Source organism: Haliotis rubra, unplaced genomic scaffold, assembly GCF_003918875.1.
Source record: "Haliotis rubra isolate DU_JTF1 unplaced genomic scaffold, ASM391887v1 Scf354, whole genome shotgun sequence".
NCBI classification, from domain to species: Eukaryota; Metazoa; Mollusca; class Gastropoda; order Lepetellida; family Haliotidae; genus Haliotis; species Haliotis rubra.
Genome location: NW_025767029.1, coordinates 251,664 through 269,643, shown reverse-complemented (window position 1 = coordinate 269,643; position 17,980 = coordinate 251,664). Strand labels below are relative to the sequence as shown.

At 36.5% G+C, this 17,980-nt stretch overlaps 1 protein-coding gene across 1 annotated transcript; it reads left to right on the top strand.

Annotated features, from left to right (window-relative positions):
• Positions 1–239: 239 nt before the first annotated feature.
• Positions 240–17,476, top strand: LOC124285195. The gene is made up of 3 exons (XM_046721382.1): positions 240–532; positions 16,220–16,366; positions 16,922–17,476. Exons 1-3 carry the CDS (start codon positions 355–357, stop codon positions 17,065–17,067), a joined length of 471 nt encoding a protein of 156 aa, XP_046577338.1. The 5' UTR covers positions 240–354; the 3' UTR covers positions 17,068–17,476.
• Positions 17,477–17,980: the final 504 nt, after the last annotated feature.

Sequence of the window (17,980 nt, the reverse complement as noted above, 5' to 3'; positions counted from 1 at the left end):
TGTTATGGTTAAAATTAAGGACAACCATGATATGCGTGATGACTGGACTACCAACACCTAACAGGTGTATCGTCTAAACCCCTTGTCCACCTTTAACATTTTAACAACATGCAACTTTGCAGTGTAATGTACTGAACACTACGATTGGATAACACGTAGGCGCGTGATTTCATCATTGCCAGTGCTTCTCCGATTGGATGATTTCGAGAAATGTTTATACAAAGACAACCAGGTAACTTAGAGATGACGACCAAAACACACTGCTCGGGTATAAACGTGTCCGCTGCCCTCCCATTGTCTGTGTGCACATTTTACCTGTCACGAATACACCTGTAATCTGCATGAAGAGTAAACATGGGTTTTTCAGAGGCATCTATGCTGTCAAAGGTTGGACTGGGACTGGCGGGAGCCGCCCTGTTATTTGATGTCATTGGATTTGCAACTGATAACTGGATGCAGGCAGATTTGCTAAATTTCGGCTTATTCAAAGTTTGCACTATCGGCAGATGTGTTTCATTTGGCTCTTTAGAAGGTAAGGATGATTTTGTACTTTAGAATTTGTAACGTCCCTATACGTCGAAAACTCGCCAACCAGTCATAGATATTACAATTTTTAACATTTGAAGAACACTGTCATAATCACGGATGCTACTAGAATAGCCGCCAGTAGTAAAACTTTGATAGATTTGATATTTGTTTCGACGTTGTTAAAGATTCCGGTGTATTAGATCCCATATGCAGCGATCACTGACCCGTATTTGTTAACATAGCAGAAATGATGCAGCACAATAATTCATTCAAAAGGAAAATCTATGTTTATTCTTCAATGGATTTTAATGGTATGAATAAAACTATCAAAGAGATAAACTCAGATTTATTTTTCTCTTCGGGGAACGTAGATAATATCACTGAAAACCTTACATCCTTGTTACTGAATATCATGAATGAATATATTCCAAATAAAACTGTAACAATTAGAACCAACGATCCCGCGAGGATGAATAACGAAATCCGATCCTTAATAAGAAAACGAAATCGTGTTCATAAGATGGTAAAAAACAGAAACCTTCCTGATGATTGGACTAAGTTCAGAACACTTCGGAACAAAGTAATAGCAACAGTTAGAAATACAAAACGTGCTTTTGATCCACGAGTTGATGAATCTATAAATAACACTCATGGTACTAAAATGTGGTGGCGATTAGTTAAGAATTATGTTAAAACAAATTCGATAAAATCGTCCTTTCCATCAATTGTCAGCAATAACATAGTTTATGACAATGAGCAAGATATTGCTGATGTACTCAACTCATTTTTCTCAGAACAATCCCAAGTTGCTGATCCTAACGCCGATCTGCCTGATTTCGAACCGCGTGAAATCGATCATCCTATGTCATCTATCACAATTAGTAATGGAGATGTTCGCGATATTCTTCTGAGTCTAGATACATCGAAAGCCACGGGGCCTGATGGCATTGGAAACATTGTATTGAAATTATCTTCAGTCTCTCTAACCCCGTTGTTAGCTAAGTTGTTCAACATCTCCCTTCGTAATAAAACGTATCCTAATTCTTGGAATACTAGCTGCGGTGATTCGGCTTCATAAGAAAGGTGATGAACACGATTGCTCAAACTATAGAGCTGTAGCGTTAACAAACTGTGTGGCTAAAGTTTTTGAAAAATGCATTTTTAAATACGTCTTCAACTTCCTCGGGGATAACAATATGTTATCAAACTTACAATCTGGATTTATGTCTGGTGATTCTACAGTAAATCAACTAACTTATCTTTATAATTTTATCGCAAGTGCCGTAGATCAAGGAAAGGAAATCAGAGCGGTATTCTGTGATGTAAGTAAAGCCTTTGACAAAGTTTGGCACAAAGGTATTATTCATAAACTTTACGCTTATGGTATACGGGGAGAACTTTTGGAGTGGTTTGAAAGTTATTTAGATAGTAGAATGCAGAAAGTGGTAATAAAAGGCTTTAGTTCAGGATCGGTATTCTAAAAAACCTTCGATTTTTCTTTAAGTTTTGTCTTAAGCTTTGAAAAATTGACTTTAGTCAGAAACTTAAGTTCGTTTTCATATACCGCCCCAGGTATCAAATCTGTGGAAGCTGGTGTACCCCAGGGCTCCGTTTTAGGACCACTTCTGTTCATCATTTATATTAATGACATTGTAGATGGTATAGACAGTAACATTCGCCTTTTTGCTGATGATACATCAATATATGCTATAATAGATGATCATATTACAGCAGCCGCAATTATAAACAATGATTTGGCAAAACATTCAGACTGGGCCAGAAAGTGGCAAGTTAGCTTTAATCCTAGTAAGACTGAGAGTATAACATTCCCTCGTAAAACGAAAAATTATGCCAGGCCGAACTTACTAATGAATGGCGAAATTAAAGAAGTTGATAACCACAAACACTTAGTTATAACACTTTAAAGCGATTGTTCTTGGAAAGTTCATATAGGTGACATGATAAAAAAAATTAGTCCAAAGATCAATTGTCTGAGAAGTTTGAAATATCGTTTATCTCGGAAAACGATAAATACTTTATATAACTCCTTTATCTTACCAATTTTTTTTTAATACTGCTGTCACATATGGGATAATTGTACGATTGAACAGGCAATTTTACTGGAAAATTTACACTTAGACGCATTAAGAACTATATGCGGTGCGGTTCGTGGCACCAGTCATGATAAAATATACAAGGAAACCAATTAAAGCACATTGAAACAAAGACGAGATCGCTCTAAACTGATAACTTTCTATAAAATGTATCATCGTCTGACTCCTGATTATCTGAATGATCGTGTACCAGGTAGAGTATTTCAACAAAGCAACTATAATCTTAGAAATAGTACTTCCATTCAAACTACTAACTGTAGAACGGAACGATATTCTAAATCATTTTCACCGAGCGCAATTATGTCGTGGAATTCATTGCCCGATGGAGCTGTTAATGCTATTTCCGTGAGGCAGTTTAAAACCATGATAAACACAACAGAAACTCACAACTACTATGATTTAAATTTTGGGACTAGATTTTGTCAAATCATCCATTGTCGCCTCAAGCTCGGCTGTAGTGATCTGAACGCAGACAGATATAATCGACATATATCAGAAACAGCTAAGTGTTCATGTGGTCATTATAACGAAGACGTCATTCACTACCTCTTTACATGTCGGAACTATCAAAATTTAAGAACAACGTTGTATTTTCATATTCAAGAGTACGATGTGAAAACTACCTTATACGGTAACGGCGCATTGGATAACTCAACAAATTGTGACATTCTCAACTCATTACACCAGTTCATTTCTAGTAAGCGCTTCCAGTGAGTATCACCTCTACATATACAGTATGACCAGAAATTATTGAGAATTTTAGGAATATGTTTAATTGGATATCTAGTATAAACAACCTTGACCAGCTATCAAGTGCTTGGTTTCATTCAAGAGAGACAATTCCGTTAATCCCTTTTTGATTAGTTTGTGAAGAGTTATTCCCTTTTGTTTACTGTCTAGCAGACGACATTTTCAGTGACCCTCAGTATGGATGATTTAGGGAAGAGGAAGTTGATTTTAGAGTATTATAACAAGGACATCAGATCAGCTAAAGTGATTTCAAGTAGAACAGGCATCCCTTTGTCCACTGTTTATCGTGTTTTGAAAAATATTGCAAATGGATATGGCATTGAGCACCAGGGAGGCGCAGGTAGGCCCAGAAAATTGACTGTCGGTGACAGGAGGCGGCTTGGTGTTCTTGTTTCTAAAAGCAAACGAAGGAGTTTAGAAAACTTAAGGCTGGATATGATTGATAGAGGAACTGTGGCTGTCTGTAAGGAGACAATTAAAACTGAGATGCATGCAATGGGTTGGCAGAAAAGTCGAGGAATTCCATCACCGATCATAAAACCTGAACAAAAGGAGCGAAGGTTGAACTGGTGCTTACAGCATAGAAAGTTTAACTGGGACAATGTGATTTTCTCAGATGAAAGTTCTGTGTGATACCTTAGTATCAGTGCCCAAAGTACAGTCCGAAATTTAACGTGTGGGGTGGCATATCTGTGTTAGGGGCAACACCCCTCTGTGTATTTGAAGGGAATATGAACAGTGAGCGGTACATAGATATTCTCGAGGGACATTTACTTCCATCTGCTCACGTGTTCTATGAAAATGTTTGGATTTTCCAGCAGGACAACGACCCAAAACATCGTCCAAAGCATTCACAGGCCTGGTTTCGGACCCCAAATATGACATTATTAGATTGGCCAAGCTATGGCCCTGACCTTAATCCAATAGAAAATGTTTGGGGACTTATGAAGGAAAGTGTCAATAAGAAAAATTCGACAAATATTGCTGAAATGAAAGAAGAGGTGGTCCGATATTGGGACAGCATGGACCACGACTTTCTAACTTCTTTGATCAGTAGTATGCCCCGCCGCATTGAACCTGCATTGCTGCCTATGGTGACTTGACAAAATACTAACTGTTCACCTGTCTTTGAATCTGGAGTTATGTTCTGCTAATATTCACATTTAATACGTGAGTAATGAGTGAAAAAAAATGAAAAAAATACAATCTTTAAATTCTCAATAATTTCTGGTTGCACTGTACATGAAATAAAACACACAGACCAAAGTTCAGTTCTATAGTTAATGTAGACATAAGAAGCTACATGCTTCATGAAATAAAACACATAGACCAATATTCAGTTCTATAGTTAATGAAGACATAAGAAGCTACATGCTTCATGAAATAAAACACACAGACCAATGTTCAGTTCTATAGTTAATGTAGACATAAGTAGCTACATGCTTCATGAAATAAAACACACAGACCAATGTTCAGTTCTATAGTTAATGTAGACATAAGAAGCTACATGCTTCATGAAATAAAACACACAGACCAAAGTTCAGTTCTATAGTTAATGTAGACATAAGAAGCTACATGCTTCATGAAATAAAACACACAGACCAATATTCAGTTCTATAGTTAATGTAGACATAAGAAGCTACATGCTTCATGAAATAAAACACACAGACCAATATTCAGTTCTATAGTTTATGTAGACATAAGTAGCTACATGCTTCATGAATAAAACACACAGAAAATTCAGTTCTATAGATGTAGACCTACATGCTTCATGAAATTCAAAGTTCAGTTCTATAGTTAATGTAGACATAAGTAGCTACATGCTTCATGAAATAAAACACACAGACCAAAGTTCAGTTCTATAGTTAATGTAGACATAAGTAGCTACATGCTTCATGAAATAAAACACACAGACCAAAGTTCAGTTCTATAGTTAATGTAGACATAAGTAGCTACATGCTTCATGAAATAAAACACACAGACCAAAGTTCAGTTCTATAGTTAATTAGACATAGCTACATGCTTCATGAAATAAAACACACAGACCAAAGTTCAGTTCTATAGTTAATGTAGACATAAGAAGCTACATGCTTCATGAAATAAAACACACAGACCAAAGTTCAGTTCTATAGTTAATGTAGACATAAGTAGCTACATGCTTCATGAAATAAAACACACAGACCAAAGTTCAGTTCTATAGTTAATGTAGACATAAGTAGCTACATGCTTCATGAAATAAAACACACAGACCAAAGTTCAGTTCTATAGTTAATGTAGACATAAGTAGCTACATGCTTCATGAAATAAAACACACAGACCAAAGTTCAGTTCTATAGTTAATGTAGACATAAGAAGCTACATGCTTCATGAAATAAAACACACAGACCAATAGTTCAGTTCTATAGTTAATGTTAATGTAGACATAAGAAGCTACATGCTTCATGAAATAAAACACACAGACCAAAGTTCAGTTCTATAGTTAATGTAGACATAAGTAGCTACATGCTTCATGAAATAAAACACACAGACCAAAGTTCAGTTCTATAGTTAATGTAGACATAAGAAGCTACATGCTTCATGAAATAAAACACACAGACCAAAGTTCAGTTCTATAGTTAATGTAGACATAAGAAGCTACATGCTTCATGAAATAAAACACATAGACCAAAGTTCAGTTCTATAGTTAATGTAGACATAAGTAGCTACATGCTTCATGAAATAAAACACACAGACCAAAGTTCAGTTCTATAGTTAATGTAGACATAAGAAGATACATGCTTCATGAAATAAAACACACAGACCAAAGTTCAGTTCTATAGTTAATGTAGACATAAGAAATAAAACACATACATGCTTCATGAAATAAAACACACAGACCAAAGTTCAGTTCTATAGTTAATGTAGACATAAGTAGCTACATGCTTCATGAAATAAAACACATAGACCAATATTCAGTTCTATAGTTAATGTAGACATAAGTAGCTACATGCCTCATGAAATAAAACACATAGACCAAAGTTCAGTTCTATAGTTAATGTAGACATAAGTAGCTACATACCCCATTTTCTGCGGCAGTTCATTTCGTTGCTAGGCACAACCAACACCATAACCAAATATTTATTATTCAATCATTTTGTTAGTATAATTTTGTCTCAGTATTATTCTATTCTTGTCAGATTATTTCAATTATGCATCCAGCTATATTAGAACCGTGTACTGGAGCGGCATTTATATAAGCCACTAGGCTTGTTCACCTATCCAGGTTTCTGCATTGACGGAATAAATATATGTTTAAACCATTAGGTGCCTGACTCTGAGGGTGTGGGTTCGAATCCCGGATGGGACTCAACCTAAAAAAAGTACTAGAATCTGTACTTTACGGAGAAAGTGTAATCCCAAAGATAACATATGTTACACTTATTAGTTTTTTCAGCTGGACTGCGTAATGTACATATTTACTCAATCGTCTCAGAATCGCAAATTTTCATACTGCCATCACCTGAACGAACGCATTTTCCTACTGTAATATTTCTAAATGTCACGTGATCCAAGGTGGGCATAAAATTGACATTTAAATACCAAATCAATCTTATCTTCTCTTTGTGCACATTCATTCTCGAGTAATCTTGTTGCTACTGTATCTACTGGTCTCATTATATACTGAGAAAAACAAATAAAGGATCACGGGAAAATTCAAGCGTTCCTATATTTTCCAGTTTTCATCACCAGCTTTGAATAGCGCTGTGGTGGTGAAAACTGGAAAATAATAAAGGAACGCTTGAATTTTCCTGTGATCCTTGGTGTCGTAATCCAATAAGCAATTGTATGTTTACGGTTCAATATAGTATACATAGAGTATACTTATCATTTTCTTAACCCTTTAAATCCCCTTAAATTGCTTCACATCGTGAGTTAAAATACCGAGCCTGTGTACGTTGTTTTAATAGTGGCATAAAGAAACCTACATTTCCATCCAGTGCAGACATCCAGGCAAACCTGGCGCACACCAATAGATTACAAGAACCATTCTTCACTCACAACACATTTGTGCAAGATCTGCGTCGAAATAATATTAAAACATCCGACGTCTTCGGGTATTTCAGAATGCAGTACTGGGACAACAAAAGTATCAAACAAATCCAAGGATGTCTTTCCTCCTCCGAGCTTTACCTTACGTAGTCCTTACGTAGTGCATAACTTGTCTGGAGTCCGTTTTCTGCTAAGAATTCTATAGTTGTACGAGAATTACCATTTAGTATGAATAATAGACCAGAGTAGGAAAATCCGTTGACGCATTCTAACGGTATTCCAAAATTATGTATTTTAAGAATACACAATGTCATTTTGAAAGTGATCAAATGTAACATATGTTATATTTGGGGTTACACTTTCTTAGTAAAGTACAGATTCTAGTACTTTTGGGGGTTTAGTCCCATTTGGGATTCGAACGCACACCCTCAGAGTCAGGCTCCTAATCGCTAGCACACAAAGTCAGCCGCCTTTGTTTTTGTAAAAATATGATTACTTGGATTCCTTTCAATATTGACTGTAAGTTTACAGGATTTACAACATCCCAACACACTATCCAACTATTACTGTAAAGCCTTGGCTGTTTTAATCCGGGTTAGAATTGGTCTTCAGCAACCCATGCTTGTCGTGGCTAAGGGAATTAAACCTCTGAAATTGAAAAAATATAATCTGTGACGAAGGTATTCGTTTATATATTTACTACATGATTTTACACCACTATACATAGCGAGTTAAATGCCAATATATGTACTCCATACACCAAGGATTTCTGATTTATTTTTAACCCGTTAACACAAACAGTAATAATCACAGCAAAAATAACTTGGTTTCCGGACCCCGGAAACCTAACGGAAACAAAATGGAAACTTACGTTTCAACTAGGTTTCCGGAACGTTTCTCTACATTTCCTTCAAGTTTCCGGAAAACGGAAACGTACAAATTACCCAGAAACCGGCATGGCTCCAGTGCGTTTCCGTTACCCAGTTTCCAGTAAGGGCTCCAGTGCGTTTCCGTTACCCACTTTCCAGTAAGGCTCCAGTGCGTTTCCGTTACCCTTTTTCCTGTAGGGCTCCAGTGCGTTTCCGTAACCCAGATTCCTGTATGGTTCCAGTGCGTTTCCGTTACGCAGATTCCTATGAGGTTCCATTGGGTTTCCCTTATCCTCTACTTTTAGATGGTTTCATATACATTGTATTTACTTAGTTCAATTATGATTCCCTGTGAATTTCGATTCTATTAAACACATTTACCATGTTCCATAAGTTTCAGTAAATCAGAATCTGTATGGCTCCATTTGGTTTCAATCATTAGTATTCAGTGATTACCATATGTCCATATTAAATTATGATTATTCAACTAAATTAACTGTAGGTGAAATGAGTGTATTATATATTTGAATGTATTAGGTCATATATTTTATTCATGATACATTGAAATATAAAATAAACTCATTTCAACTACAGTTACCTCAACACCACATGGACATAGAAATAAATAAATACAAAATCAGGCATGTCAGTCGATTTCTCTTTATTCATCATAAACATATATATCATATCTATGTTTCAATGTTACAATTAAACATTGACACAAAGCACACAGAGGGACAGAGAGAGAGAGACAGATGTTCTTGTCCTAAACAGGGTGACTACAGGAGATAATTGAATGTACATTTAGACATTCCATCCTATTCCTAAGACCTTTAGGTGGTTGGAAAGAATCTTGTTGGATGGTGTCGCAAGTTCTTCATTTTGCCGCTGGAGCTTCAGACACCACTGGCGATGTCAATTCTAGGGTTAGGACTGCAGCCACCTTCTGTGTTCTTTTCTCTGCCCAGCTAGATTCTTCAGGAGGTGTTGGAGTTTCTGGGGAAAAAAATGAAATTCTTGCACTGCGAAAGTTATGTCCAACATTTATTCTTGAGTGCGGCACTTGTTCTAATTAGATAATGGCACATTACGGTGATGGGTAATGACATGTGATAAGGAAAGTTATTCTATTACAGGTATATAGCGATGTGATAATATGTAGCACATCATGTCAGTGACTCAGAGTGTTTTAAACTGGTGTCAGGAAGTGTATAAACCGGTACAAATTATATTATATTATCCAGTTTCAGGAACTTACAGATCAGATTCTTTTGTTTCTTTTAGCATCTTTCCTGTGTTTTTCTTTCCTGTAGTCTGCCGACGTCGATCGTCCGTCTTGCTCCTCCAGATTATCCAAAAGGTTTCTATTAAGAAAAGCAAATGAATTAATTTTCATTCGTCCAATAATAGATTATTACAATCCGACACAAACATTCATAAGTTTGATTATTATCATGTATCAAACCAAGTAATAAGTAATTGTGGTATATCAACTACATGTATATGCATTACAGCCCGGGCGTGAGAAGTTTTCTATTAACATGACAGACATGATTATGCAGCAAATATGCACTACATAATAGTATGCTATGTCAATTCTACTGCTAGTACTAGATACCTGACAATGAAAAAACTAGATGCTAGATTTACCCAATGGTGAACAAGAAACGAATTAATTGTATTTTGTAATACTGACGTCTCTAATCTTATAAAACCCAACATATATCTTGATTATGATGACGAGCAATAATAAAACTTGGGGTAAGTTTTTTTACCTTAAATAAGTAACTTTTAATGGATTTTCAAGGTACTCCAGGAACTTTTCCATGATTCTTCTCACGGGCCCCTTCTCACAATAGCCTAAAACAAAAAGAGACACACATTTGGATCATGAACATATGTCGATTGGTAATATTTTCCACCGGAATATCATGAACTACTGGTTTCATCTATATTTGTTGCCTTGCTGGATACATGTATAACAATTTCTTAAAATATATTTTTATTCCATCAATAACCTGGAAAGGTGAACAAGCCAAGTGTCTTATATAAACGCCGCTCCAGTACACGGTTCCAATATAGCTGGATACATAATTGAAATAGTCCGACAAGAAAAGAATAATACTGAGACAAAATTACACTCAGAAAAATGACTGAAGAATAAATATTTGGTTATGGTGTTGGTTGTGCCCAGCAACAAAATGAGCTGCCGCAGGAAATCAAAATTATATAAACATCAGACTCAACGTACAGGAACACAAGGGTATACTTGTCTTATGGTTATATTTTAACGGAATGTTCAGTTGGTATCAACAATAATGTTGTTTTTTAACAAATTTCACACCAAAATGCAATGTCCACATTAATAACCGTGGGAGAAATCGAAATGCGAGCGCACAGTTAATGTACGATAAAGGTTCCGGGTCCTACCGAAAACGTTTAATTCGATGCAAACTGACTGCTATGATAAGAAGAAAATAATTAATTTTATCTGAAACCTACCTGCCAATTTCTCTGTCTTGGGTTTCCGTTGAGATCGCTTGAGTTCCCGGATCCTTGTTTCCAAAGCTTCGATTGTCAAGTTTGTTGCCATGTGTCAAGAAAACTATAGCAAGTATACAGACTGCCATTTCTACTACCTTACTCTCATAGACTTACTTGGAAACAACAACGAAGTTTTTTTCCAATCTCGCGCGTGTACGTTTAAACAAAGATGGCGGCATTTCAAACAAAGACTTATGGGTAGTCAATTAGGTTGCTTTTTCATTTCTATTGTTAACATGCCAATAGTCTGCTTACCCTTCATAAGCTTGGAAAAACACTGATAACTGCAATATGTGTTTATGTAAATTGTTTGTTTTTACAATGTCCGTCACATCTCGCGACACCTCATTCATTCCAAATCAAGCGCTTCCGGTTTCGGGACAACAATTTTAGTATGTGGTCTGACTGCAGCACATGCTACCTCGACCGTGACGGACCCAGGGACTGGGCAGCTGTCAACCATGGCAGAATTTCCTCAACCTAAAGAATGAAACAATAAGAACAGTGGATGTATTTCCCGTAATAAAGTACTCCAGCAGTCAGTATAAGCTTTTTTTCAGATTTTCCGATGCGTTGATCGTATATGACCGATCCAATTTGATCCTATTTCTGTGTATTTCTGTCTATTACCTGATATTTAATCATATCAAGAACAATGTGATGGTTGATGACCTATTATTTTAAAACCACACAGCGTAGTTCCCTAAGATTCTGTAGGCAATTAATATTGCATGCAATACAACGATTTTACCCGTTTATTTGTCATCATTCACTTGATGGTCATCTAGTGAACTACATGTTATGTAATATATGCATGCAGGAGCAGCAAAAGGAATTATCAGCTGAGTTAAAAAAACAAACACAGATGAAAGGATTAACCGATAACACGCTAATTGATTTATTACTTTCATCTTGCACGACGTCTTTGTCAAAAGGGCCCGTCAAAAGATAGTCTTTATGTTTGTAGAGTTACTAACGTATACTGAAAAGCTTTAGTATTTGTGATGTTTGTAACAACAATATGGGCGACACACAGGGATTTTCAGGTTGACCGCACTTGGAGAACAATGGACATAATCTGTGATGATAGGCATGCAGGTAACACTAAATTCCCAAGTTGAAAACAAAATAAATTGTACAACGAAGTGATATCCGTAGAAAATACCAGATGTTAGATAATATTTTACATATTCATGACATGGCAACAACAATAAAATCCATTAAAATGACATCTTGGGACAAATTATTTTAATCATCATAATGATAAAACAACTTCATAATACATGTACATAGTACACATCCAGTCTACACTGCAGTTTCATTAAGTATGAAACTGTTTCTGCGAACGCAAGTACATTTATTCTTCCTGTTGACAAATCATCAGTGGTATTGTAAAATATATTTATCTTACATGTTGTATTCATTGTCACAGCGGATATTTATAAATTATACCTTTATATCATTGTTGACACGTTCGTGGTTACGTATGTCAGGATGTTTGGTGACTATATCATCGACAGTGGAGACAGCTGAGACTCTACAACATACCCAGGACATCCAAGATGTACCATCCATACATACAGCCTCGTGAAGTCGGAATGAACTTTTACTTTACACATGTAACTGCTGTTTTGCCATAATAAAAGTGATGACCAGTATGGCCAGCATATTATGTACCAAAATTGATGAGTTGGTGCTTACTCATATCAATCAAAACAAGCTAAGTGAGTTCAATTTCATTGATTTTCATCATGTAAGTGAACAAGGGGTGAGTTCGTGTCACCTATTTCGCTAGGTATTTCAGAAAGCTAATCCCTTAAAACAACATGCACCGTTTTTAAAGAATTGTGACATTATGTAAAACTTGTCAGGTGTATTATCTTTGGTGTCCAGTGAAACCCGGTCACGTGACATGGAACAGTTTTTGGGGCAGCTGCCGATGAATGGCATATCGTTCCATTATGTGGATACTGATGGATACTTTTCTCGAACAAGGTAATAGCCCATTAGTTTTGTTATAACGTTAGTTGGTTTTAAGTTTGATATCTGTATTTTGTTTTCATTTTTCTTGTAGCATTCAACAAAATTATTCCACAAACAACATTGTTCATGTGAGTTATAAGCCCCACCTCTCCTCTTCTGACAATCCAGGGCGTACCCAACAAGATCTCTTAGTTTTTCAGGTCGTAAACTGATTCCCTTATATTTTAGGTACTCTATGACATATCTAGAAAGCCATTTAATAAATTTATGAGGTTCCAAAGTGCTTATAAATATGATAATGGATCAATAATGATAATGCTATAATTAAAAGGCAAAACGTTCATTGACTTCATTTTCTTTCAATCCCAACATTTTTCACCACTGGCAGATGACGTTAAACTTAAACATATTTTATATCTATAAGTCTACTGTGTAATTTGTTGAAGCCTGTATTATGTTCTTTATTGGACATTTACGAAATAATTGTCCTTTTTAGTACAGATATGTGTAATGTGCATAACCACTCCCAGTTAGTTGTGTTAGTATGTATCACTTTGAGAAAAACAAATGAAAAGCCAATGGGTACCTGAAACCTAATGGAGCCTTACCGGTTCTTCAGTAATTTAAAAGTTTAAGGCATCTGTGAGTGTACCTAACAAATCGTTAAGGAGACAAAGTAGAATCTTAAGTTTCCGTAATATGGTTTAACTTTTCCTGAAATTATTCTTCTTTCATGTGACAGTATCTTTTATTTGAATTCTGGTGTACAAAAACACTGAGATCACTAAACTGAAACTTATATACATGGAATACATAGACAGTTTAGCGTAGGTTAATGTCGGTTATATGCTGTATATACTGGTATATATGGAGTAATTTCGTTCGTTCGTTTCATTGACGTTCCCATCAATGATGGTTTCCAGCTGCTTTATGCAATGGAAACTACCAATGATACTTTACTTTAAATTTCCGTTTCTGGAAACTAACTTTGTTGGTTTCCGGTAGTTTCCAGTCGCTTCGAAAGACAGTAAAATAACTAAGTCTATCACAAATGTACACTAAAAACATATAACCATAAACACTTTAACAGTACAGTATAAAAATGGGCTATTGCTTTTCCTCCCTGCATGGACCCAAGCTGGATACTGTATATAGAAATTATTTTACAAGTGTAACAGTAAATTAATATAGCCCCCAATGGAACAACACAAAGCTAAGTTTGCCATTTCATCTAAGCTGAAATCAACAGAATTGTTAGTTTCCGGGTACAGAAACCTAGCTGAAACCTACATTACCCAGTATCCAATAGGTTTCCGCAACAACGGAAATTAAGTCATTTTGCTATGAATCTTTCAGCGACCTGAAACTAAATGGAAACTCATAATGACAGTTTCAGTTGTAGAAATCAGACGGAAACCTAGATTTGTTAGTTTCAGTTTTGTAAACTACGCGGAAACTCACATTGTCTGTTTCCGGATGCTGAAACCTAGCGGAAACGTACATTACCCAGTATCCATTAGGTTTCCGCAAAAATGGAAACGAAGTTATTTTTGCTGTGAATAGTCAGAAAATAATACAGCTTTTCCTTTCCCTTAACGTCAGGCTCTAATTATCTGTCCAAACTAACCACAGCACCTACAGTTCCACATCCATGTTTAAATACAAAGTGTACATCCCAAATCAGGTTGAAGATAACAGACATCCCACAAAGCATTAGTATCTAATAATATCTGCCATAAGTACACAGGTGGATGATCAGAGCACAGAGAAGGGACACAATCCTTTCCACATCCGTCAAAAATCACCGCTAAAAAACAGAGTTATTTGTACAATTCCAATTATGAGAATGTGTTTGTTTATTTGTTTAATGTTGCATTCTATATTACTGTATGACGGCGGCACGTAAATAATCCTGGACCAGACAATCTAGTGATGCACATTAGATACGATGACAGAGCAAGTGTTTATAATCACTGTCAAATAGTGATGATACCCAGTATTCGAGAAAAAGTGGGCGTATCCTGCCCCACCGGTGGCACCCGTCATAAACATGAGAAAAGTCTAGTTAGTTGTACATCTGAAAAATATGGTAAACCTATGGTGCAAGTCAGAGCAAGCGTCGTATGACGCTCTTTGACATTTTAGAACTAAGATGTTCGATTTTACCTCAAAGGTGTAAACACCAACTGTCAAAACTAATGAAAAGAGTAAATTATTCTTCTGCAGAGGTATATTAAACAGACATCCTGAGTCCAGTATACTGTTAACTATGTCTGTTCCTATCATCAGATCGTTATATACTCCCACAAAAGTTTATCGCTTCCGTTTGCATTGTTCAACTTCTAACAAGGTAACATAATCCCCTTTAAAATAAATCTGTCCGACTGCTGGCAAAGGTAACACATTCACCTGAATAGTACGAAACATATGGTACTTGTCAAAACAGGAAAATTCGTGATAAAAACTGCTGGTTTCTCAAACATGTCTGCGCTCTCTGTGTTTGGCCGCAACAATGTTCTGGTATGCAGGAAGTGATATTCTATGTTTACATTTGCGCGTGGATTCGTTGGCACTTTAGAAGGAGGCATTTTGTTGATAATTTTTAAATAATTATCTTTAAAAATGATAAACACTTCGCTGGGAAGGTGGTTCAGTATATGTACAGTTGGGTGATAGAAGCGTTATGTACTGCTACATAATTGGAATTTGATAATAAAATTTGATATGAAATCCTGTGTTGTTGCACTGCCAAGTAGTATTCAGCAAAGCATAGGCGGATCCAGAGGTGCGCAGCCCCCACCCCCTCCTTTTGTCCTGAAACGCTCGCGAAAACGGGTGAAAATTAAGTGCGCACGCACGCACGCACGCACTCACACACGCACACACACACTCAAAAAGCTGCCCCTGCAAAGAGGTTTCAAAGAGGACAAACACATTAACATTGATCGATCCAAGCCATCACTCCTAGAGTATACATAAGACACCCGTCTGTTTAATGAGCATTTCATGAGTTTTTGACTCATTACCAGATAGTGATGATACCAAGGCTAAGTGTTCGTGAAAAGGTGAGCGCAGAGCAGTCTTTGCACTGAACTACAATAGCTTCTTCATCCCAAACACCAAAATCACTGCCATGAAAGAAACATTTGTACAGTGGCTTTCGTCGGGTATATCATTGCAATAGATTGAAACTGTTATGTGAATGAATGGGATTGAATATTGGAAGGTAACTGCAGTTCTCCAATAAATGGAAGCATCGTCCACACCGCTCTCAACCACAATTAGTGATCCATGTGAATACTTTACTTAAATCTTAAAGTCACACTATAGTTTCGTGTAATCCTTGCATAGCTAAGGCAATTGTACATGTAGATAATATATCAGCTACCACTGATGTTTCAGCGGACTGGCAGACTGCTACCAAGGCTCTGGTGATTCTGGGATTCCTGCTAGGCCTGGGATCTCTGGCTCTCATCATCATCTACCTGTTTTTCAAGACAGACCAAATGTTGTTTAAAACCATATCGTTTGTTCTGGCTTTTGCTGCGGGTAAGACAATTGAAGAAAAGAAAAGAAAGTCTGAAAAGCGCAAAATATGATTTTGATTGCTCTACAATATCTGTTTGTTTGTTTTTATGAATCAAACACGGAACACACTGCCCCTTATACTCATATATACGCAACAAGACCCATTTCATAATCATGAGGAATATCTGCTGAAACAGTCCATGGTCCGTTTTTCATAGGATATCATTAGCATTTGTTTATGCGTCATTACCAAACAGTCATGTGCCAGGTGTTCAAAGTGTTTTAACAAATTATTCTTACCGACGATTTCAAAGCGGTGGTTGCGTTGCGTCACATTTAATATTATACAAAAGGACTAATATTCATGTAACTTGTGATTTTATTTATATATGAATGAAATATAATAAAAAAATGTAAAGGAATTTCGAAGGATTTATCTTGAACCTTTATAATTGTTACTGGATGCCTGTAAGTGGGAATCTGTGTGGAAAGTTGTATTATTGTATAGAATAGTCGGTATGTTATCTTTGATTCTTTGATTTACGTGTTTTGTGGTTTTACGTTCGTGTCTTGCAGCTGGATTTACCATTGTTGGAATCATCGTCTTTGCTGCCAAGGCGACAGAAGTGTCGACGGGATATGACTTGAGCTGGTCTTTTGCATTGACAATAATTGGTGGATTGCTTTACGGAGCTACTGGAACCGTTCTTGTGATTGGTTAAGTAGCTCGACAGAAGTGCCCCCGTCTGTCTCTGTGTGTCCAGCTTATAATACAAATACATTGTTAGTCCTTACAGAATGTGCCTTTGCAAATATACGCAATAGTGTAGGCCTATTTTATTTCCAGCATATAATTGATTTAAATCAATGAGCTTCGTACCTGTCGATTGCAACATTTCATTGGTTATTTCATGTCATTCCCCTTTTGGTATACACACCACACAACTGTATTTAATAAATTATTTTCCAACAGTTTCATTATTCATATTTGTTCGGTTAGGCTGGTATTGACTTCAGGAGTGCGCCCAACAATCCCATATAAAACGAACGCATCAATCGGAACACGGCCTCTGACTTAAGCGAGGTGGTATGATTACTATCAATACTATCAATAAAGTTTTTCGTTGCTTAGTAGAATGTGTTTCTTCTCATTGTCTTAAGGTTAGTGTTAACTCAGTTAGGTTATCTAATGAAACATTGATGAAAACGTTAGGATGACTGTATCAGCCATACAGACATTTCTGTGTTCATGTTGCTGACATGGATTATAGAGCGAGACAATCCATTCATGGATCCCGCCTTGTGTAACACTGTGTGGAAAGCCGTAAATGACAAAAACGGGGGTAAATCCTGTCATGGGTAACATCTTGGGTAAAACCCTAAATGACAAAATCGGGTGTAAATCCTGTCATGGGTAACATATTGGGTAAAACCCTAAATGACAAAAACGGGTGTAAATCCTGTCATGGGTAATATCTTGGCTAAATCCCTAAATGACAAAAACGGGTGTAAATCCTGTCATGGGTAACATCGTGGGTAAAACCCTAAATGACAAAAAACGGGTGTAAATCCTGTCATGGGTAACATCTTGGGTAAAACCCTAAATGACAAAAACGGGTGTAAATCCTGTCATGG